We start from the raw sequence: 25,361 nt of genomic DNA on the forward strand, positions 1-25,361 counted from the left end.
GCATCATGTAAGGTATTTTTATGGCAAAAATTGTTTAATTATAGGTAATGTGTTAAAACATATTTAGTAAAGAGAGATGAAATGTAAACATTGGTTAAGGTAAACTGTTTTGGAAGAATTAGCTATCTAAACATGATTTCTAGTTAGATTTCTTTTGATACTTACAATGCCGTCCCTATCTGGTGATCCACTGCAATAAAAAGAAAGATTGCATTTAATTATTTAGAAAATACTTAAAGAAGCCCAATCATACATAGTTGGTAATTAGTATCTATAGAGCAGAGGTCCTGATTGCAACCTTACATTATCAAACACATGAACTCACCCAGTCTTTGCGCAAAACATCCTTGGGATCAGAGCTATTGTGATTGCCAGATAGAGAATATATGGTTCTGTCCAGCTCTCTCGGTGCCAGTATTTTTAAATCTTACCATTTATCTGGCTAAGTCCTAACTTAGCTAGACGAACACCTCTGAATATCAGTGTCTAATAGCCTGAGAAACAGAAGCTGCAATTGCAGCTTCCCTATGTTCTCTCAGGCTATTAGAGACTGATATTCAGAGCTGTTCATCTAGCTAAATTAGGGCTTAGCCAGATAAATGGAAAGATTTGAAAATACTGCCACCGAGAGAGCTGGATAACAAGTCATCTGGATAAACATTTACCAGCTTGCTTGAGGGTGAGGTAAGGGCATTGCGAGGTGGAGCCAGTTACTCAGCTAATATAGCCAGATAACTTTAGGGCTGCCGAATAGCAGTCCCAAAGTTAGCCAGATAAATGGCTCGCTGCTGAATAATCCCGACAAATTAGCTTGATAGTGGCTGAAGCGGACCCCCATGTTCCTTATCTTGCACTAACAGAGTATGTATTGTCTAACTGTGTCCTAAATTAGGTTCAACCCTCATTACGGCATCAGAAGACAATTTGCAAATGGGTTTCTTCCATTCAGCTACTATTCCTAAACTCTTTTGAAAATATGGACTTAGATATTCTTCCACACCAGACAGAAGTATAGCATAGTTAATGCACTGGATGTCCAGGCTCCGTGCAAGTTGTAAGTATTTCAAGTTCACCGACTTAAAAAGTTAGCAAAGCTGAAGTACTCTGAGACTGCTTCAATATGATCCTATAAATCCTCAAGGGCTAAAAATAAATTCTATTCAGAATTTGGCCTTTGCCATAACTCTTGCTGGTAAGTAAACTGGCTGTCTTGCCCTCCCTCAGTGTGGCTGAAACTACACACAGTATGCATTCTTTTAGCCAAATGGCAAGCAGGTATTCCCAGAGGCATGTTTAGGGTGGAGGAGGAGAGTAACACATGTAGATTGGATGTAGACGTCTACGTACATTGAAATTTCACCCGCACAAGAACCAGGTCAAAGTCTACGGTACTTTGTATCCATGAAAATTTTCAAAGCGAAAGGATGCATGTTGACGTCAGGATAATGGCCCATCAGCATGAATTTTCTGCTTGGTTTTTTTTTCTTTTTTACATGTGGTAAGCATACTGCTGAAGCAAAGATTTAAATCAGGTCTTTTTTAATATAGATTCCTCTATTGAAGGCTTTTAAAAGAGGAAGAAAATGGAACACAGTAATCAAAATGTCTCATCCAGTCTGCCCAGTTGAGATTTGCTATCTTTTGGTAGATACGCATATAAAATCTCCAAATGCAACCCAACACAAACACCCCTTGCCTATGTCTTCCACCTAACCTCTCCCCCTCCTCTCATCTCTCTCCCAAGCGTGTCCAAAATCCATTACACAGATTGCCTACACATGCATTTTCAGTCAATGTTCTGCTCTGGGAGTCATGCTCCGATTAAAAACTAAGCTTCATATATACAGACCTCAATTTTAGCTGGATAAATAATCGCTTGGATAAAAAAAATGTAGGGTGGGGCATTTTGGGAGCTTGACAAAATGTATCTGGCTAGCGCTGATATTCATCACTTGCTGGATAAACTTACTCAGCTAACTCTTGTCAGAAAAACCGCTGTCCTAAAGTTACTCAGGTAAGTAAAAAAGAAACACCTGGCAGTTGAGCAGTGGCCTGTCCCCCCCCCCCCCCCGTTCTGCTTTCCAAGAGTATTTAAAAAATAGTAGAGTGGGCCCAATGGCCCTCCCAGCTTCCAAAGAGAATTTAAAATAGTAGTGCCCTGAGCTGCTTTAAATTAGGCTGCAAATGCCCACCCTCTACCCTCATCCCTGAAACCCCAAATGTGCCCAGTAAGGCTAGCAGGAGGAAGAGAGGCTCTTACCGCCTCCCACTGGGCTGAATACTTAGTGCTGATAGCTTTGACAGCTACCAGCACTTAAGTATTAGTTTATTCACTACACTTTAGCTGAAAAGACCTATGATTGGTTCATTCACTGACAGCTGAGTATATTCAGCCTAAGACTTAGCCGGATGAATTCAGCACTGAATATTCAGCTAACATTAACTTTACCTGGATAACTTTCCTGCTCACCAGAGGAAATATTGTCTTGTTTATGTCCAATTAACATCAGTCTTAAACCCCATACTGTGGTGGTAGGAATGAAGTTCCTCTCTGACAAAATATGAATGAGTGACACTCGGTATTTTGCTTTCCAGAGAGGGTGACTTGTGCTGAAGAACCTAACTCTGATTATCCTTTTAATAATATAAACTTTATGGCACTAGATGTACCTCGATTTTGTTTATAATCCTGAATTACACTCTAGCTATCTACCCTCACAGGGGAGGATATTTTTGCTATGCATGAAGGTGCAAGAGAAAGGAGAGTGGTGAGAAGATTGTTTTTATTGTACTGATATTCTAAATCTTTGTGTTTTTGACCTGGATACTTCTATTTTCTTGTTTAAGTATAAAAACTTGTTAAAAAAAAAAATCTAGATCTTACAAAAGAATAATTCCAAATAAATGAGGAAAGGTTTTCATTTGCAGTGTACAACTGCAAGGGCAACTCGTCTTGAAAGTTCAGCAATTTTACAGGGCTTGCAGATTTCCAGAATATTCAGCTCCCATTTTTTTCTTAACCTTAGTGTACGGATGACTTACCTATCTCTGTCTAGTGTTCTCCTTCTCCTGGGTGAAAACGGTGCTGACATAAAGCGGTTTCTCCAGTGACCACTGGCAAATGCACTGACCTTTTCCCCAATCTACATGTGTTACTCTCCTCCCCAGGGAAAAGGTTTGTTGTTGAAATAGTAGTGGTCTTTAAGGGCCTACACTTTTCAAATCCATTCATGTGCATAAAACACAGTTTTATCCACGTAGATAACGCTGTTCTAAAATAGCCTGGCGCTCAGTGCATGTAAAAGTAAGTATGCGTGTGACCCGATTTTGCATATTTACGTTCACGCACACTCGGCCGGATTTTAAAAGGTTTACGCGCATAAGTTATGCGCGTAAACCTTTTAAAATCCCCCCGCGCGTGCCGAGCCTATTTTGCCTAGGCTTGGTGGCGTGCGCAAGCCCCGGGATGCACGTAAGGGGGGCGTGTCGGGGGCGTGCTGGGTGGGTGGAGCGATTTTCGGGGCGTTCCAGGGGCATGTCGGGGGCGTGGTCGAGGCCTCCGGATCAGTCCCCGGGTCTGGTGATGGCGCGCCAGCAGCCCGCTGGCGCGCGCAGAGTTACACCAGCCTCCGGCCGGCGTAACTTTGCCAACAAAGGTAGGGGGAAGGGTTAGAATGGGCCGGGGGTGGGTTAGGTAGGGGAAGGGAGGGGAATGGGCCGGGGGTGGGTTAGGTAGGGGAAGGGAGGGGAAGGTGCCTGGTGCGCGAACAAAAGTACGCACGCGCGTAGATTTAGAAAATCTACCCCACTGGCAATAGAAGTCCTGGAGAGGGGACTTCACGCATACCGTTTACATTTTAAAAAGTAAGTGTGTTAAGTTCACCTGCGCCAGTTATACTCTCGATACAGCAGGCATAACTTTCTAGGGGCGAGTATGTGCATGCCCCAGACCCATTGTGCATGAATTTTCAAAGTGAATTTACATGCCCACATTTACTTATTTTAAAATTTTCTTACGCTGCTTCCCCATGTGAACAGTTCGAGCATCTGAAGCGGTGTACAGAGAAAATTAAAACACAAACCTTAAAAAGTCACTTAAAACAAAAACTAAAAAAAAAAAAAGTAAAACATCAGCCAAACATTATCAATACTTTAAGGAGATTCTTTAATTTCAGGATGGAAACAAATAAACAAAAAAAGCTTGCTCTTTTTACAAAATGCAAGAAAATTTGATTCCCACCCGACTTCTTGTGGCAAACCATTCCAAAGGGCTGGCGACGCCCTGGGCTCTATATCATGTAAGTCTCATGCGTTGCATAGTAGGAACTTTTAGCAATCCACCCAAAATGACAGTAGATCTCCTGCAGGTATTTAATCAATCTTAACGATAATTGGGGTGGACAGAAACTATGCAAGATCTTAAATGCCAAGGTCAGTACCCTAAGTTTAGCTCTTTCTGTCATGGGTAGCCAATGTAGTTGATCTGCAAGTCACTATCTGCTCCTATGTACTTTCTCCAGCAATGGGCAGGAGGAGGGTTTTTTGATATTCAGGATTCCTCCACTTGCTATAACCCCACCTTTTTGGGGGAGGCTTGTGTGGGATATAAAAATCCCCTTTAGTGTGCTCAGTCTTTAGTGGGTGGAAGGAGAATGAAGAAGGATAAGAGGAAGGAGAGGAGCTCTGGAGGGTCGTGGCCTCATCCCTGGGGGTCCAGTGACTTGAAGGAGTACTATTGCATTTTGAGAAGACTTTTGGAGAAAGATTGATCAGTCCAAAGGGAAGGGCATCCCTATCCCAAAAGGCTGCATCAAAGGATCTTTTTGCCCAGGCTACCGCCTAACAGTTGTAGTGCAAAGAAATTGTGGTTTAAGAAGAGAATCAGGGATGAGACTTCTGAGAGTTTGGATTACATTTGGAGTTTTTTGACTTGTTGGGACCAGTTAAGATATTTTTATGCTTGGGGGTACTTTTGTCCATCTCGACCAGCTTATGCTGGAGTTACACTCTAGCTAACTACCCTCACAGGGGAGGATATTTTTGCTATGCATGAAGGTGCAAGAGAAAGGAGAGAGGTGAGAAGATTGATTTTATTGAACTGATATTCTAAATCTTTGTGTTTTTGACCTGGATACTTCTATTTAAGTTACAGTAAACTGATTATTTTGAACATAACTCTGGGCTTTCTTTGTTTTTTTCTTTCTTTTGACTGGGGCATTGACTGAATTGATTTTTGCTTTCTACCCATTTTACTAATGTTGGCTTCCTTGCTATTATGTTTGACCCTTTTGCACATAATGGGGAATATCCAGCTGGTGTCTGAGCCTTCGTCTTCAGTAGTGACTGACCGTACCAGGGGCGCAAGAAGATAGCTTTCCCCCCATCCGGACTTGGACCTGGACCCGTAGCTCCACTGGTTGATGCCAGGTGCACAGTGGACCCGCTGCTGATGTAATAATGGAGAAGCACTGGCCTTCCTAGAACTACCACATCTTGAAAAACCTTTGGCTTATGAGTAACCCTATCTGGAAGGCCTACATATAGCCCATTACAGTAATCAACGATACTTATTACTGACGTCTGCATTACTGGTGATCAATAAATGGCTTCAGCTATTTCGCTAAACGCAATTTATAGTAGGCCTTCTTTACTGCCATGGCGATATGAGGCTTCCATGATAGCAAAGAATCCAAGTTTATCTCTACATTTTTTAGCTTCAGGTACCAAATGTGATTCAAAACCTTCCTACGTTAAAAACGGTTTAACCGATTGCAACTCTGATCTGACTTTGAAAATCTGGGGGTAAAGTGTGCGTGTAAAAAGTCTATGCAGGCTTCATGGCAACACGCGTGCTTATAAAACCTGCCCTCCCTAAGCACATCATGATTTCCATTTCAGCAGAAAACGTTTAAAAAACTATTTTACCGTCGCTTATTTGTTGCTAGGCGGTTGAATCCCTATCGGCTGTTGTCACCAATTTCCCTGCAATCTTTTCTAAGTAAAATAATACAAAGTCACATTTTAACAGTTGCCCACAATGGCTTTCCTCATACTGTAGCTTTCAGGCTACAGTGAATTAAGCAAGTGCACACAAGACAGCAGTGCTTCTATGGCTCTTAGCCTAATATTTCAACAAGGATACTGCTAGTAAAATAAAAAGATAGCTGTAATACCCTATAGTAGAAACAAATGTCAGCAGAAAAGGACCACTTGGTGACCCCCAGTCTGCCCATTTGCACCTGGATTCTAGATTTATTTACTTGCCTTTCCAAATCTATACTCAAGGTGAGTTACAATTCAGGTACACTAGATAGGTCCATGCACCAGAGGGATTACGATCTAAATTGGTATCTGAGGCAATGAAGGGTTAAGTGACTTGCCCAAGATCACAAGAAGCATCAATGCGAGAAGCAGAATTTGACCCTGGCTTCCCTTGTTTTCAGCCCACTGCTCTAACAACTAGGCCATTCCTTCACTCCTGTGCTGTTACAGGTCTTACTCAATCTGTGGTCTTCTCTCTCCCTCTACCACTAAGGTCCCTTTGAGTCTATCCCAACAATACTTGAATTATGGCACCATTTTGGCACCTAAAATAACAAAGAGGCTGGTTGTACCTTACAGATGCAGAAGTGGACTCTTGTCTTCAAAAGCTCATACCTCAATGTCTCTGAAGTGCTAACTCGAACAGATCAGTGAGGAGTACAGTCAGCACCTCCTTCCGTATTTTGGGACGTCTCCCCATCAGGCCCCATAGCCTTCTTTACTTTCAGTTGTGCCAGTACCCTGTATACTATCTCTTGAGTAAATGGCAACGTCTACACTACAATAATCCGTAAATAAAAGCACAATGTGCCACATTGAAATGCTGGATTTTAGGATTATACAAGTAATAGGGAAAACTAGTTCAAACTGCCATTAGTGACTGACGGTTATCAATAATTAAGACATAGCCTAAAGGTTTTAGAAATTCTGCCAAAAATGACTGGTTTTCTTTAAGTACTGGGCGCTTTTGTTGAAGTGGAGGCAAACTGGTGTGGCATAAGCAGGAATGTGTATATGGTCTGAACAGCACAAGGACTTCTTAGCGCCACCAAACTGTTGTGCTGTCTCTAAGTCACATATATTGCTGGCAGCCCCCTGTCTGAATGTCATGGATGTGTTTCACTGCTCTACGAAGCCTCCCCCTTCCCCTCCTGATGAGAACCGAGCTGACCTATTTTAGGAGGACTTCAGGGTGAGGTCGCCGGAGGAACACTTACCGCACTGGGGACTGTGACGGGGAAAGGTGTAACTCCTACCTTTTGAGGGGTTTTGGGGGATATAATTTGGTATCCTTCACAAGATATAGCCTAAGCAGGCATTTTTGGAGTTTATTGCTAGTACTGACCTCTCATTGCTTACTTACCACACCATTACCAGATTATTGTATCTAACTGCATTTTATTGCTTTTTTTTTCGGTTACTACTGTCTTTATTGTTTTACTCCCAAGTTTAAAGTGAAAGCATAAAGTGGAGTGGTGATTTTCTTTGCTCTACCCTGTTCCAGGAGTGGGATGCAAATCACAGGAGCCCAGAGAAAAGAGTATCCAGGCCATTTGGATTATCTATCCCAAAGTTGCTAAAACAATTCGCAGGCTTCACTCTGTCCCCTCATGCCTTCAGGTGCAAGTGGGGATTATTATTCTTTTGCAGCCCTCTCTCCCTCGGCAGGAAGTGCACGTTCACTGATTTGTTTTTTCAACAGAGAAGAAGTTCTCATTAATCAAAACATGTGTTGACTGAGATGGACTTCCGCTTGGAACCGAGTTGACACTCATAAACCTGACATTCTACCTTTCTTTCTCATGTACTTGCCTCAATGCTTTACCAAGATGGCTGTTCCAGGGCTGTCATGATTCTTCATCAGAGCTGCACTGAGATTATGGCTAGAAATATGGAGCTGAGCTATCTCTAGCAGAAGGGAGATTATGAAAAACCTTGGCTCATCATCGTATACCATTATATATCTCTCCTAGCTATTACACAGTTAAACCAGCAAATATCTGGAACAAACCAGTTGTAGAATGTCACTGCTAATGTTTACAACAGAAGAAGATGGTGGTGCACACTATATGCAAAGGGGCAGAGCATTTTTCTTTTATATTACTTCAACAAAGTTTGCTAAAGTTCACTCATGAGAGCGGTAGGGCAAGGGCAGTTCGCTTTTGTATGTCTACAGCCGGGGCAGGCCCTAGGTGCACTGCATGAAGGAATGAATAAAGTTAGGGCGGGGGAGATCTGGACATCACCTAATTTTACGCATTGGATCGAGCCTGCATATAGCAGCAGTTACAACCCTGAACACCTTGCTGGGCAGACTGGATGGACTGTTTTGGTCTTTATCTGCCAGGCTTCGGATATACATCACTGCGTGACTACTTACGTAGAATCATTGTCCTTTTCTTTCTTCCGTATTCCAAAGGCCTTCCTTGTACGTTTTTTCAATCCTGTGGAAAACGTAGAGGTGAGTCAGAGCAATGTAAGCTATCAATGTCAAGCCTAAGCACACTTGGAAAGATAACTTCCTGTTCTTCCATGACCTACTCAAAATATTCAGCTTAAATGTGAATATACATCAGTTCTTTATAACTTGGCTTTCATCATAATATATATTTGAATATCTTTAGCACCTACAAATACAGTATACATGTTCCCTTCCTGCCTAAATCTTATATGTTTAAGAACTCTATTTTGGTCCCATTACAGATCCCTGAGGCACTTCACTGTCCACTCCCTTCCACTGAGAAAATTGTCCATTTAATCCTACTCTCTGTTTCCTGTCTTTTAGCCAGTTTGTAATCCACGAAAGGTCATTGCCACCTATACCATGACTTTTTACTTTTCCTAGAAGCCTCTCATGAGGAACCTTATCAATCGCCTTCTGAAAATCCAAGTACACTACATCTGCTGGTTCAGTTTTATCCACATGTTTTATCCTTCAAAAAAGTGAAGCAGATTTGTGAGGCAAGACTTGCCTTGGGTAAAGCCATGCTGACTTTGTTCCATTAAACCATGTCTTTCTATATGTTCTGTGATTTTGATGCTTAGAACACTTTCCACTATTTTTCCTGGCACTGAAGTCAGGCTAACCGGTCTGTAGTTTCCCGGATCACCCCTGGAGCCCTTTTTAAATATTGGGGTTACATTTGCTATCCTCCAGTCTTCAGATACAATGGATGATTTTAATGATAAGTTACAAATTTTTTTTTTTTTTACTCATGAGTAATACGGTGGGAGTCTGCAATGTTTAATGGTGAACCTCAGATGAGAGCAAAATGCATGGGTCTGGTAGAGTCTTAGCAGCAGGGTTAAGCACCATCTAACCTGGGCATTGGCTGTTCAGAACTCATTAACTGATTGATTGTCATCAATTTCCCCTGCTGTCGTACAATGTTGTGTTTGTATGTTGGTCAGTAAACAAGGGGTCAGTTTTCAAAGGGCTAGGTGCCTAACTTTGGGAATCAGGCTTCTCAGTTGGCCCTTTTGAAAATTTATGAGGGCTAAGGTCCTAAATTTAGGATCTTAGTTTCAGTAGACTCCTAAATTTAGGATACTAACATGTGGGTTGCCATGGGGGTGGAGTTAGGCAGGGTATAAAGTTAGGTGCCTGGCACTGACTTTCAGCACTAGTCACTCAATGTAGGTGCATAAGTCTAGGTACATGAATAACAGGCTTAAATTTAGAAATCTAAGTTTTAGGGTTCTAAATTTATTTATTTTATTTATTTATAGAGTATTTATTAATCGCCATTTCTACAATTGTGGCAATTTACAGATAAAAACATAAGCAAAATAAAACATAGTGCAATATATAAAACAACATATAGCACTTTACAGTAGTAAAAATTAAAATATAATTACAAACACAATTATAAAACAATTAAAATAATAAATAACAACAACTTAAAATTAAAAATTTGATGAATATTTGGCTGAAGCCTTAGCTCCTATGTATGTGTGAACATAGGAACCTAACTTATGCACCTAAAGGTCCATATTCAGTTGCTAGTCAGCTAAGAAAGTTAGCTTGATAAATTTATCCAATTAGCTTTAGGGTTGCTTTTCAGCTATCTTAAAATTATTCAGCTATATTAGCTGGATAATGCTGAAAACTGGGGTTATCCAACTAACTTAGCTGGATAATGGTGCTTTTCCCAGGAACACCCTAGGCTCGCTGGATAAGTTTTTAGCTAGGTAACATGTTTTCTGGCTGTGTCAGGGATGGTCAGACCAGTGAAGTTTTTAAATCCTGGTATTTGTCTGGCTAAATACCAGAGTTAGCTGGCCTAATGCTCTGAATACGGACCTCCTAATTTTAGGAGCTCAGCTGCTTTTGAACATAGGCCTCAAGATGGTTTGGACTGAAAGTGAGAATCCTGTGTGCTACACATTTCTATGAATTACATCATTGATAGTGGGAATGAGAGCACCCAGGATCTGCCCCAGCATACTACAAGCCCTAAAAGAAGATAGAGTGAATGCAGGTTACAAATACATTCCCTAAGTCTAGAGAATATTCTAGTTTGCATATCTTCATTTGGAGGTACAGTAATCAGGTTCTGCCAGTAGGTGACAGTGCATAGGCTTCTGTAAGAAAGTTCCAGTTCTTCAGCGTTCCTGGGTAGAGAGAGAGGAAGCAAAGTTCTGAACTTCCCGGAGACAGAGGAGAGAAAGATAAGAGCGGGGAGAGGTATAGTTTCCTGGCCTCACCACTGTGCTAAGAGAAATCTGGAAGATGTTTTTGACGCTTTAAACTTCTCCCCTACTGCAAAAGCAAAACTTTCTAGCTTGGATTCATAGTCATCTGCAGGAGAAACTCCTCGGAGTAATGGCCAGAGATGAGAAATGTTTGCGCTCCGACCTAAAGAAACTACCAACTCGGTGTTTAAATCAGGAAAATTAATAGGGCTAGAGAATTGGATACATTGCCAGACAGCAGCACACAACTGAAAACGTCTGATTGCATGAATCCCTGTGTGGACTTTGTCTATGTGAACCTCAGGGTAATACATTTGTAAGCTGAAAGGCTTCTGAAAGTAACAGCAGTGAAGAAATCTGTACCCTAATAAGAGGGGCAGAGAAGAGAAGCGAGGAGCGTACATTGACTTGCACATGCTGCTGACACGCTAGCTCAGAGAAGAGAAGCTGTACACCTTACTGTACTTACAGACTTTCTATCACATTTCCTTTCCCGACAAACAATCCAGCTTGCTGCAAGTTATCTTTAACATCAACTGCAGTTAAGCGATTGTGTGTTCCCACCACCAGTGGGCATTGGAAATCATTTTCCCCTTCCCACCCCGCCACCAGTGAAAAAGAACCCCTGTGCCTGTCTCATGCAGAAAACCAGTATACCCATTAATTTACAACGACCCCTTGGGATCCTGCCAGGTACTTGTGACTTGGATTGGCCACTGTTGGAAACGATACTGGGCTTGATGGACCCTTGGTCTGACCCAGTATGGCAAGTCTTATAAGTACAATCCTAACTGGGTCAATCCTTTTCTCATCATGTAGTGCTACACCCAAGACAAATTATCATTCTAAGTCCTTGGTGAGATATCATCTGGAATATTATGTACAATTCTGGAGACCATGCCTTCAAAATGATATAAACTGAATAGAATCAATTCAGAGGGTGGCTCCTGAAATGGACAGATGCTTTCTTTGTAAAGTGTATGAGGATAGATGTAAAGATCTAAACATTTATATTGGGGGTGGCTAATTCCAGTCCTCAAGAGTCAGAAGAAACAGGCCTGCTTTTCAGGATATCCACAATGAATGTGCATAAGATAGATTTGCATACATACCAGATTTGTTTGTGGCTCTCGAGGGCTGGAGTTTGCCATCCCTGAGGAAAGGAGGGATAGGGGAGATATGATGGAAACATTTAAATACTTTAAAATGTTTTTTTAGCTAAGCCTTGCGAGAGAACCCTCCTGTGCAATGACCTAACCACCACAGAGATATTCCTGTGCAATGACCTAACCACCACAGAGATATTCCTCTACCTCTACAAAGAAAAAACTAAGAATCCGTCTCAAAATGTACAGTTGTTAAATTGTTATTGGCTATTAATTTTAAACTGCTTTTATTCCATTCGTGGTAAAAAGTGGAATATCAAAGGTCAATAAATAAATAATACTTCTAAGTTATCAATGCCCAGGCGGCGGGCTTCTTTCAGTAGAAAAGAGGCTCTGCAATGAGGGGTCATGGGATGAGGCTTAAATGGGGCAGGCTCAAGAGAAATCTAAGGAAATGTTTCCTTACAGAAAAGATGATGAACGCATGGAACAGCCTCCCAGTGGAAGTGGTGGAGACAAGAACAGAACCTAAATTCACAAGAACATGGGATAAGCACAAGGGATCTCTGAGAGAGTGGTGGGGATTGTAGAACTGAGCAGTGGTTATGGTCTTTTTCGGCCATCGTGTTTCTATATTACACATTCAACCCTAAGAAGGAACTCTATGGGTTAGTGCTTGAAAGTTCTCTGTGCCCAATGATATTTGGCTTCTCCCCTTTTTCCTTTTGTTTCTCCTTGCGACCGCTTCTTCTAAAAGTGTCCTGATCCTTCTCACCTTTACCGCTCAGTGCTCAAGTGTCAGCTTGTATGATGGTCATTGCCTACGTCTACAGTTCCCCCGGACATGTTCTCAAACAGCCCTCTGTGTAACTGTGGCACTGTACACAAGTGAAATAACAACAACAGGCACTCTTTGTTTATAGTCAATATGACTTTTTAGGGTTCTCGTTGTAGTTTTTTATATCACAGAACCTTGATAACAGTGCTGAATAAAATAGGACTAAAGAAAATATTTTGGAAGAAAGTCGTATCTGCCATGTACTCAGAACTCCATGTTGTAAACAGTACCACACAATCCAGCTTCTTGTAAATGTCCAATCCCAAGCTACAACTAATATAAATGGGTTTAAGGGTCTATAAACCACAGGCTTAACTATCGCTGTGCAGAACACTTATAGAAGACATAACGCAAAAAGCATGTTCTTATATGTTATACAGTCCTTCTTGTTTTCAATAATACTATATAACTTCCAATGTTTCAGACTTCTCTGTTAATTATTTACATAGGAGTGAATTTATCATAGCAATTTTCAAAAGCCCATTTATGGATGTAAAACCCAGTTTAATGCATATAAATCCTTTTGAAACTTGCCTCCTCAGGATCTCAGGAAATTAAATTATATATTTATTGCAGGTACTAAAACCTTGCATTGAAACTAGTAATATGCAACAGGCAAACTTGATTTTCTTGAGCAGAACGCAGTGTGTTAAAGTTGCCATATATGCAACACTTAAATGGGGAACGCAGTATTAATCTTGCCAAATTGCACCTGCAAACACTGTGGTGTTTGCAGGTGCATTTTCAGACTCCACGTGGCGTTTTCCTTTGAAAAGTTGGAAATCTGCAGGGAGGAATGCCCTTGCTTGCCCTCACGTTTTACATGTGCATTCAGGTTCATGCAGGGACCTAAGTGCACTAGTAATTGATGTTCTAGACTGTTCCAGAATTCTGATGATTAAGTATTTGTGCAGCATCAGTCCCTGGAATTTAGAGTCAGGGACTGTACTAGAGATGTGAATCGGAATGGGAATCGGTTCCGATTCACATCGTGGTTTTTTTTCGTCTGGCCCAATCACGGTTTTGTTTATCGGCTGCGCCCGAGCCGATAAACAAAAAACCCACTCCGACCCTTTAAAACTAATCCCTTAGCTTCCCCCACCCTCCCGACCCCCCCAAAAACATTTTACAGGTACCTGGTGGTCCAGTGGGGGTCCCAGGAGCGATCTCCCACTCTCGGGCCGTCGGCTGCCACTAATAAAAATGACGCCGATGGCCTTTGCCCTTACCATGTGACAGGGTATCCGTGCCATTGGCTGGCCCCTGTCACATGGAGGGAGCACTGGATGGCCGGCGCCATCTTTAAAAATGGTGGGTTTAGGGGTTATATTTGTGTGCCGTTTTCCCCGCCCTCCCCCAAAATGATAAGAGAACCCCCATGAACAATATCATGGGGTTTTCCTATCGTTCTGGGGGAGCCCCCGATTTCTGACGATTTTGAAAATAGCGACGATATTTTCAATCGTCCGAAGCCCGATTCACATCCCTAGACTGTACTACTGACTTAGTGTGACTTTGCAGGTCATTTTATTCTTACCTGTATGCTTCTACATTTCACAAGGAATTTTTGGAAAGAAGTTCTGCATTTTAGTAGTAATAATAAAATAGAAAAAAATAATTAACTTTCCTTATTATGTAATGAAGTAGGCACGAAGGTATTGCTAATTGATAGCATTAGGGTCATTAAGTGACTGAAAGTAAAACAAATAGCACTTAACAGTAACAAACCTAAGGGCTGGATATGCTAAATGGTTTTCCCCATTTTTGTGAAATGCTAATTATATCTGTACCTTAATTATTCTTCACTTTGAAATGTATTAATTTAGTAATAGACTATTACACACAAAAAAAAATATCACTCAGCCTTAATTCAGAAGTATCATGCTGTGCACAAAATATGTTTGCAAATAATAATCACAGAAATAATATTATTGTGCTGCTCTCAGATTTCAAAATAATGTAGAGGAATGGAATTGCTAAGGTGTGTGGACATTCTACAGAATAAATGAATAGCAATTCATGGAAATCCCAACATGAGGCTCCCGGAAGTTTTACTAGTTACAGATTCTGCAGGAATGGATGCCGTAATGGTTTTTTTCCATCCTGGCAAATAAATAATTTCCTATGAACATGGTTTTCCAAACCTGACCTAGTGACACCACAGTGAGTTGTTCATATTTTTCAAGATATCCAAAATTAATATAAATGAGATACATTTGCATACAGCAGCTCCAGGGCATCTTTCCAGTATCTCGCCACAATAAATCTGGCAGTATGAATTAAAGGCATAACCAGAAGTTGAAAGCTTTGCCTTAGAATTGATCCCTTCTACAAACCTATGAGATATCTTGAAAAGCAGTATTGAAACAAATGTCAACCATGTGGCCATGGGGTAGGATGTTTTCCCTGTATGACCTGGCAGAAATAAGGCACAAATACTGAGAGAAACTGGCAAAAGAATATACAGCACGTGAGCTTTATTCCTACATAAGAGCTAATTGCAGTAATATAACTCACATCAAACACTTCCCCCAAAATTATACGCAATGACATCATCAATGCATCAGCAAAGCCTTCAGATTATATCTTAGCCTAGCAAATAACTGAGTATGTAAAAGCAATACCATATGAAAGAGCATATATACACCTGACCACTGATAGGAAGATCAGGATGAAAGGATATATAGAGTAGCCATGACTTTGAGTGATGGCTCCCCTCTTTCATCCTCAGCAGTATCTATAAAGAAAAGTCTTGTTGGAGTTGCTGGCGGTGCACCGGGCACTGTGGTCATCACGGGCAGATATCAAGGTTAGTTGCCCACTCAGTGCAAAGGGCTACTACCAGACCCCTAACTTATATGCCCCTAATTGTGGAACTAATACTGAGCTACTATCCAGTTATGGGATTATGGCCAAGGCTAGATACAGTCTAGGGTTCTCTGACTGTGTGCACACAGTTTGGTTCTCTCTGTTTTTGGCCATCACGATATGAGGATTCCATAAGTTGTATGTTAGATATCACGAGCACACGTGTGCCTCATCTCTAATTGAAACAAATATACTTCCCCACTCTGTGCTGTTTGAGGCACTATAACTGCTTCCTTTTTTGGTCACTGCAGCATCTTCTTAATGCTTCTTCTTATTGTAAGGAAAATATTTCTCTCTTCTTGATTACTTTAAAGAAAAACATTTAAAGAAATATTTCAGAATAGTTTTTGTATTTCAGAATAGTTTCTGTATTTTAACCAGAATATTGTAAGCTACAGAAAGTATCTTGTGGCCTATCTGGCCGTGCATTCAACTGTAAATGGTAGTTCCTTTCCCCTTTGCTATTCTGGGCAGAAGTCCAGGTCTGGGTGTACAGTTAGGGATGGTCTACTTCCCTAACCTTTGCTTATCTAAAGAAGCAGGTGAACTTCTGTAAGACTGTTATTTCCTAGCCATCACAAGACTGTCTACTTCTGATGCCTAAGGTCTGAAATGGTTACAGACTTCTGTTAGGGGAAAATGCAACTATATTATCTCAGTATCTCAAATGCAATTTCATACGGCTAACAGAAACTATAACTTGTGACTTTTACTTTCGTTTTTTATTGTTCTTTATTTTTCCTGGGAGTTTATTATGATAAGAACAAAAACTGGAGAAAATCAGCTGAAAAATGGCTCATTATTTTTCCAGGTAAATATCGGAGTTTATTTTATTTATTTATTTATTTACTATTTTTCTATACCGGCTTTCAAGACAGGGGTCACATCAAACCGGTTTACATTTAACAGGGTGTGCAATATACAGAGAACTCGAGCAACTATAACTGGTGCATGATTAAAGGAATTGCAGTTACAATTAAACAGGGAAGTACACAGGAAGTACACAACAATTTTGATGGAAAGAAGCCAGGATAATAAAACATCATCATCGGATTCTCCCACTCAGCAATATCTCCCATCCCCTGGCTAACATGCTCCTATGTCTCTCCTTCCACCCCATAGAGAATCTCCCTCTCTGCTTCCTCCCCATTTCCCCACCCCCCACTGCAACAGCATTCATCCTCGCCAGTGGGGGCTCCAGGCTTCTTCTCTCTCCCTTGGCAGCAGCTTACTGAGGCTCCCTCGCTCTGCAACACTGCACTTCTGCTTTTATATAGGGTCAGGAGCCTGCCGGAAAGTGCTTCTGGTGGACAGGGCCAGCTTGAAATGCATGCATAGCCCCAGACAGCAGGCACTTTGGCTGCTTGGGGGATGAGGAGGCAGGACCTGAAACACAGCATGGGTGGCACTGAAGGGTGGGCGCTTTCACTGCTGGAGGGTGGGGCTTGAAACACAGTAATTGCTTTGGCCTACACTGGCTTCCAGCAGTGGCTGGAGGCCTTGAAATGCTGCATCTGCAGCTCTGGAGCAGCTTTTTAATCGGCCTAAAAGCAGGGATGACATTCGGTTTAAACCAATTATCACCTTTGGAAAAATCTGGGAATTTATGGGTGAAAATCGGTTTAACTGAAAACGAAGGACTCTAACTATAATATATCAAATATACTCTATCAATTCTAATGAAAGCAATGTTTCATTCTGCAATTTGCCAGTTTCTTACTAAGTAAAACAATTAGCAATACGAATTCATTGTGTGCAAGCAAGCAGTATATACAGCATGTGCCCTCGGCAGTGATCCATTTTACGGAGAGGCAACCTTTTCCCCTAATTCCTAACTCCATAACAGTGCACAAAACATGCAATTGCACAGGGAGACACCCCTGGGAAGCTGGTGAGAGAGAGAGAAGCTATGGTGGGGGCTGTCAGCCAATGAAAGGAAAGAGAGAAGGCCCAATGGGACCACCGCTAGTCAAAGAAAGGAAAAAGAGGTCCGTGGTGGACCCATCTCACCTGTGGCCGTTTTGGGGTGTGAACCAGAGATGTGCGCCTGAGTCCACGCCCAGAGCCCCTGACTCATAAGTTTACTTCTGCTATGGAGGAGGTGTAAGTTATAAAATAAAGAAAACTAGGCAGATCTGTGGGGTTTTACGGGTTTGGGCAAACTGGGGGGTGAGAAGGCTATTAAACTGGGGGGGGGGGGGGGGTTTGGAGGACCTCTCTCTTAACTAGGTGAACTGGGGATGAACTGGTAAAACTGGGAATGACATTGGCGCGTGCCTCGTTACCACCCTTAAGAGAAACATGGGGGTAACCCTCACAGAGCGTCAGCTACAGTTAATAAATTCCCCCGACTTACGCGGTAGAAGCGGGATTTCCGTGCCTATGCACGCGTCCACTTAAAATTGGATGCACAAGTGCACGCAGCCAGGGTATTTTATAACATGCACGCATATACGTGCATAAGTTATAAAACAGCCATGTCCCTGGGCCAGTGTATCCGTGCAAATGTGCGCCCGTGCGCACATTTGCACGGATACACTGGCCCAGGGACATGAAAGTTACTGTTTAAGCGAACAGATTAACCCAGGCAGCTAAAATAACCAATGTACTGGGCAGAGGGAGGGAGAGGGCATGGGAAGAGGGTGTTGTCCTGAATGGTTTCAGGATTCCTTACTTCAGTGGTTTATCAAACAGTGCAGTGGCCCGTGAATGGAGTAACCCTATTGCATAGACAGGAATCCTTCCTGGGGATACTCATACAGATCCTGCCGCTGAGTTCAAATAATTACAGATGCGCACAGCTGGTGTGATTGCTGAACCGGTCTGACTTTATTTACAAAATAAATTAAATGCTCTTCCACAAGAAACCATGAGTTTTAACAGTTCTCCGGTCCTCTATAGAGCAATGAACTATTTATACAAAAATCGATTTTAATAGCCCCAGCTTTGTCTCCAATACTACAAGAAGCAGAATTAAGCCTGACTCTAGCTAAATGAGGGCCGGTCCTTTGCCATGCTCATGGCAATTCTGCCTCATGTATCAGTGATCTCTCTATTTGTAATGTTTGAAACAATTTAAGTTCCTCATGAGCCAATGTCAGCTCTTTGAACACTGGTGCAGAGGAATTCGATTTGTGCAATCTTCTATCTAGTAATATGTTCTGCAAACTACACCCTTTCTTATTTAATCACTAGTATAGGAGAAGGTGCTGCCCCTCACAGCTGCTTTTTGTGCCTCTCGGGATAATTGGGGATTATAAGACATAGGCAAGCTTTGGATGCAAGAATCTGCTCTTTCAAGTGGGCACTTACAGCCAGCTGAACATAAGAACATAAGAACATAAGAAAATGCCATACTGGGTCAGACCAAGGGTCCATCAAGCCCAGCATCCTGTTTCCAACAGTGGCCAATCCAGGCCATAAGAACCTGGCAAGTACCCAATAACTAAGTCTATTCCATGTAACCATTGCTAATGGCAGTGGCTATTCTCTAAGTGAACTTAATAGCAGGTAATGGACTTCTCCTCCAAGAACTTATCCAATCCTTTTTTAAACACAGCTATACTAACTGCACGAACCACATTCTCTGGCAACAAATTCCAGAGTTTAATTGTGCGTTGAGTAAAAAAGAACTTTCTCCGATTAGTTTTAAATGTGCCCCATGCTAACTTCATGGAGTGTCCCCTAGTCCTTCTACTATCCGAAAGAGTAAATAACCGATTCACATCTACCCGTTCTAGACCTCTCATGATTTTAAACACCTCTATCATATCCCCCCTCAGTCGTCTCTTCTCCAAGCTGAAAAGTCCTAACCTCTTTAGTCTTTCCTCATAGGGGAGTTGTTCCAATCCCCTTATCATTTTGGTAGCCCTTCTCTGTACCTTCTCCATCGCAATTATATCTTTTTTGAGATGCGGCGACCAGAATTGTACACAGTATTCAAGGTGCGGTCTCACCATGGAGCGATACAGAGGCATTATGACATTTTCCGTTTTATTCATCATTCCTTTTCTAATAATTCCCAACATTCTGTTTGCTTTTTTGACTGCCGCAGCACACTGAACCGACGATTTCAATGTGTTATCCACTATGACACCTAGATCTCTTTCTTGGGTTGTAGCACCTAATATGGAACCCAACATTGTGTAATTATAGCATGGGTTATTTTTCCCTATATGCATCACCTTGCACTTATCCACATTAAATTTCATCTGCCATTTGGATGCCCAATTTTCCAGTCTCACAAGGTCTTCCTGCAATTTATCACAATCTGCTTGTGATTTAACTACTCTGCACAATTTTGTGTCATCTGCAAATTTGATTATCTCACTCGTCGTATTTCTTTCCAGATCATTTATATATATATTGAAAAGCACCGGTCCCAATACAGATCCCTGAGGTACTCCACTGTCCACTCCCTTCCACTGAGAAAATTGCCCATTTAATCCTACTCTCTGTTTCCTGTCTTTTAGCCAGTTTGCAATCCACGAAAGGACATCACCACCTATCCCATGACTTTTTACTTTTCCTAGAAGCCTCTCATGAGGAACTTTGTCAAACGCCTTCTGAAAATCCAAGTATACTATATCTACCGGTTCACCTTTATCCACATGTTTATTAACTCCTTCAAAAAAGTGAAGCAGATTTGTGAGGCAAGACTTGCCCTGGGTAAAGCCATGCTGACTTTGTTCCATTAAACCATGTCTTTCTATATGTTCTGTGATTTTGATGTTTATAACACTTTCCACTATTTTTCCTGGCACTGAAGTCAGGCTAACCGGTCTGTAGTTTCCCGGATCGCCCCTGGAGCCCTTTTTAAATATTGGGGTTACATTTGCTATCCTCCAGTCTTCAGGTACAATGGATGATTTTAATGATAAGTTACAAATTTTTACTAATAGGTCTGAAATTTCATTTTTAGTTCCTTCAGAACTCTGGGGTGTATACCATCCGGTCCAGGTGATTTACTACTCTTCAGTTTGTCAATCAGGCCTACCACATCTTCTAGGTTCACCGTGATTTGATTCAGTCCATCTGAATCATTACCCATGAAAACCTTCTCCATTACGGGTACCTCCCCAACATCCTCTTCAGTAAACACCGAAGCAAAGAAATCATTTAATCTTTCCGCGATGGCCTTATCTTCTCTAAGTGCCCCTTTAACCCCCGATCATCTAACGGTCCAACTGACTCCCTCACAGGCTTTCTGCTTCGGATATATTTAAAAAAGTTTTTACTGTGAGTTTTTGCCTCTACAGCCAACTTCTTTTCAAATTCTCTCTTAGCCTGTCTTATCAATGTCTTACATTTAACTTGCCAATGTTTATGCTTTATCCTATTTTCTTCTGTTGGATCCTTCTTCCAATTTTTGAATGAAGATCTTTTGGCTAAAATAGCTTCTTTCACCTCCCCTTTTAACCATGCCGGTAATCGTTTTGACTTCTTTCCACCTTTCTTAATGTGTGGAATACATCTGGACTGTGCTTCTAGAATGGTATTTTTTAACAAAGTGTAAGCTCCCTGGGATGGGCTTCTACAATTAAAAAGTATACCGGAGTTGGGATGCACAGTACCTGCATCAAGAACTTACCCTGGAAATTAAAGTCCTGGTGGCTAAAGTTATTCTATTGCTGTGCTCGGTCTGGTAGAAGCAGCTTAGACACTACCATACAATGCGACCAGAAATGTTAGTTAAGTTTTACTCCTGTTCTAACCCAGAAGTTACATTTCCATTGTTAACAAATTGTACTTTAAGCTGCCTGCCCTTTACTGCTTCTCTCTGTATTCCTGGGTGAATAGGTAACGCCTTCTTTGACATGGAATTTGCATGACCCCGCTCTAATTTGAATGCTGGCTTTTACTCCTGGTTTAACGCTCATTTTTTAGGAGTTAAAATGCCTGGCAAATACCAGAGTTAACATACCGCAGAAAAATACGCTCTAAGACAGGAGTAAAAACCTGCGCACCTTATTACATTGGCCCTGCTGCCACCTGGAACAGAGACAGAGAGTGAAAGCATGCAATCTGAGAATCCGAGTGCCTGCAGCTACTCCTCTTCCTACTCCACCCCCAGGCAGAGGAATTTTAACGCCATGGGGTTGGAGGTGGCAGCCATCAGGACCTGAAGTGTATGCTCAGTTTATTTCTGTCTCAATGGGAACGTAACCTGGACTGGGGTGAGAGTTCTGTTTCAGGGCCTGCATCTCTCAGTCAAAGACAGCGGGGCCACCCCTTTCTTGCCCATCCAGGCACACTGCACCTTTTACTCCCCCTATCGTTATGCCATTGAATTAGTTTTGGGCTTAATAATCATCCATCCATCACCTGTATTATCTTATAACAAGAAAATGTGTTTGTTTTTAATGGTATTTCTCTTTCACTTCCCACTGGCCAATTAATTTTTGAAGAGAGAGAACATTACAGATGACCTCAAGCAAGATGTGGATCAAAGTATGTAAGAAAACCCTTTACAAAGTGCTTAATAATGGAAAAACTCCTATAATATGCAGAGGATCTAAATAGCTAACATGATACTGTCATGAATATTTTAGCGGCATTCATTTGCAAGTATAATAGGCAAGATGTTACACAGCTGGTAAACTGAAAAAAGGTGTTTGGAGAAAGCTGGAGAATGTGGTCATAAAAGAGTACTGCCTTCCTCCAGCTTTCCAATTTATAGGTTACAAAGGACTTAGCATGTTAGTAACAGAAAAACAAACAGCGCCTTCATTCCCAAACTTAAGCATTTAATGCAGTTCAACAGTGTTTGAAATGAACAACATTGCCTAGCTGCTAATAATAGGTCTGGCTTGGAAGACAACTGACGTTTCCAGAGGACCAGATTTCCAGGTCGAGGTAATGCATTGAATTGATGTCTCATCTAAAGACTCAAATGTCATTAGTTTCCATGAAGCCTATTATATGATGTGATATCCACACTGAAGAGGGATGTTAGGCCCTAGTTTCAGTTTTCCAGTTACACTTTTCCACCAGTATTAAGAACAAAAAAACTACATTCCCAACAGGTTGCGCTCTTGAGTTGACCAAGGTGGAGCAAAAGAAGTCCATGAAAACTTAAGAGGAACTAACTGAGAAAGCCATTGTAGTATGCTAACTAGATTATACACACCAAGGCGTAGGGATTTTCCATTATGGGGTTAATTTTGTAACAACCTGCATTGCTGCAAAGCTAATTATTTATTTATTTAAAAGCTCTTCTATACCATCGTTAAGTTAGATAACCGTCACAACGGTTTAAAGCAAGGCACAATAATGAATAAAGTAAGTGGTATAGATTACAATTAATCATGTGCCATCATAGTGCGGTAACAATTCACTTCAATAAACTATGCGTGTACATTAAGCTTGTCTGTAGGGCGCATATTAGACGGAAAGAATTTAACCTTAATGTGCATTTGTAGGTTACAAATAACAATTTCTAGTTTGGTGCATCCTAATCAATCAACTGTTTTTTTCCTTCTCTTTATCTTTATAAAAAGCTTGTTTAAATAACCAGGTTTTCAGATTGGATTTGAATATTTTGAAGTTTCTCTGCAGCCTTATTTCGAGTGGCATGGTGTTCCATAGCACGGGGCCAGCCAGTGATAGTACTCTCTCCCTAACTTGCGTAAGATGTGCTGTTTTGACAGAGGGAACAGTTAGTAGAGCCTTATTAGCAGATCTTAGGTTTCTTTGTGGGACATGCACGTGCAGAGCAGTGTTAAGCCAGTCAGCTTTTTCATCTTGGATTAGTTTAATTACCCACAGATTTTGCATCAATTTCCAAAGTGCAAGTATGCGCCTACTTTCGCTTTGAAAATTTTGTCCTAGAAAAACCACCAGTACACATTTACTCTGACTCAACATATGCCATTACTTTAAGACAATGACATCATAATCCTGCAGTCAAGTTGTAATACAATTTACATTTTTTAAATTGTATGGCTATTATCCAATTTACTTGACATGGAGAGAATCACATTATTAGTCATCGTTGTAAAGCCTGCCAACCCAAGCTCCAGAAAAGCACATTCAAACCCCAATAACTCATCTGTTTTTAGGGAAATAAAAGGCCAGACCTTTATTTAAATACATTTTAAATCATATAGAAATGAATATTCTAAATCAGGGGCTCCCATTCTTTTTGGGGGTGTGAATCTCTTATCAACTTCCAAACTGATTGGTGATCTCAATCCACCTCCTCTGGTCTCTCTCTCCCTCCCTAACCCCTTCCTACTAGTCTCTCTGTACCTCCTTCCACCAAGCTCTCTGTCTCTCTCTCCCTCCAGTCCTTATCTACCCTGCCCTCACCACTATCAGTCTCTCTCTCTCTCTCTCTCAACTTATTACATCTTATGTTGCACTATTTATCTCCCAATCCATATGGATCACTACTACTCCTACTGCTGCCACAAGTTTCCCAGCCTGCATGTGTCACTACTACTCCCACCACTGTTGTTGATCTTTCGGTCCACACATCCTGCTATTGCTCTTAGCCTAGGAATATTCCCCTCACTGCCACATTTTTTCCTTTGCTGTGGATTCTCTGTGAAGGCGTTGAGGACCAGTAAGGGTCCACAAATTACAAATTGAGAACTACTGTTCTAAAAACTTGCCTGGGAGAAAAGATAGGCAAACTTAAAAAACAAAATAGAAGGTTGCAGGTTTGTTGCATTAGTCTGGCAGATTTTTTTGACAAAAGATCTAATGCTGATTTCTTGAATCAACAAATCTCTGTAGGAGTTTAAGCATATTGGGGTAGATTTTCAAAGGGTTACGTGCATAAGATATGCCCATAACCCCCGAAAACCTACCCCCCCTGTGCACCGAGCCTATTTTGCATAGGTTTGGCGGAGCGCGCAAGCCCCGAGACGCGTGTATGTCCCGGGGCTTCGAAAAAGGGGTGGTCCGGGGGCGAGGCCGAGTGCTCCGGCACAGCGGTCTGTGCTGGGGCATGGCGCGCCGGCAGGCGTAACTCGACAAAATAAGGTAGGGGAGATTTAGGTAGGGATGGGGAGGTGGGTTAGATAGGGGAAGGGAGGGAAAGGTGGAGGGAACGGGGAAAGCCACCGGGCCTCCCCTAGGGCTCGGGCCAGGTGGCGTGCACAAATGTACCCCGCATATGTAACTTTTAAAATCGGCCCCATTCTTTCTCCCAATTCACAGGGTCTGCCAGGAGGCCTTGATGCAGATTCACATGAATCTGAAAATCTGCAGAAAAATCACATCAACTGGTCAAAATTTTCACCAGATTTGCTATGAAAAGATTGATGAATTTCTTCAATAAATCTAGAGAAAGTTGTAAAATTCTGTTATACTTCAACCAGACAGAAATTTGTCTATATTTGAGTTTAATCTTACATTTTTTTTTGCACATCTCTCCCCAGGAGCAGCATCTTTTTATTTTCCAATCTTTAATAAATATTCCAAGTTAACTAAATGACTTGCGATACAAAGTCAAACCCTGTGTTGAAAGGTAGCCGGACCGGCGTCCCCGGTCCGGCTTGGGCGCTGGTCTTCCGCCATGCTGTCCAGCTGCCTTAGGGCGCGCACGCCGTGCGGCCCTGCTTCAAATGCTTCCTTTGGCGCGAATCTCAGGGGCGTCCTCCTGTGATGACGTCACGCATCCCGGATACAAAAAGCCTACACTACTGCTAGCTAATCGAGTTATTAACAGGTATTCATACTGGTGAACTCCTTACGGATGGGATTCGCTCTCCGTACCTAGTTACTCTGCCTCTCCACTTTTCACTTTACTTGTAAGCTTCAGTTCTTTATGTTACAATCAGCACAAGATTTTGACATTGTCCTCC

The 25,361-nt window shown here is 41.7% G+C and overlaps 1 protein-coding gene across 1 annotated transcript in view; it reads right to left on the reverse strand.

Moving 5' to 3' along the window:
• Positions 1-25,361, reverse strand: part of SGIP1 (SH3 domain GRB2 like endophilin interacting protein 1) — a 174,041-nt gene that overhangs the window by 121,059 nt on the left and 27,621 nt on the right. Inside the window, exons 2-3 of the mRNA XM_029618232.1 lie at positions 8,423-8,486; positions 166-190 (exon numbers count right to left, since the gene is read on the reverse strand). Coding sequence (XP_029474092.1) covers positions 166-190; positions 8,423-8,486 — 89 coding nt within the window. The remainder of the gene's footprint in view (positions 1-165; positions 191-8,422; positions 8,487-25,361) is intronic.

The sequence above is a fragment of the Rhinatrema bivittatum genome, chromosome 10 (genome assembly GCF_901001135.1).
Source record: "Rhinatrema bivittatum chromosome 10, aRhiBiv1.1, whole genome shotgun sequence".
Taxonomy (NCBI): Eukaryota; Metazoa; Chordata; class Amphibia; order Gymnophiona; family Rhinatrematidae; genus Rhinatrema; species Rhinatrema bivittatum.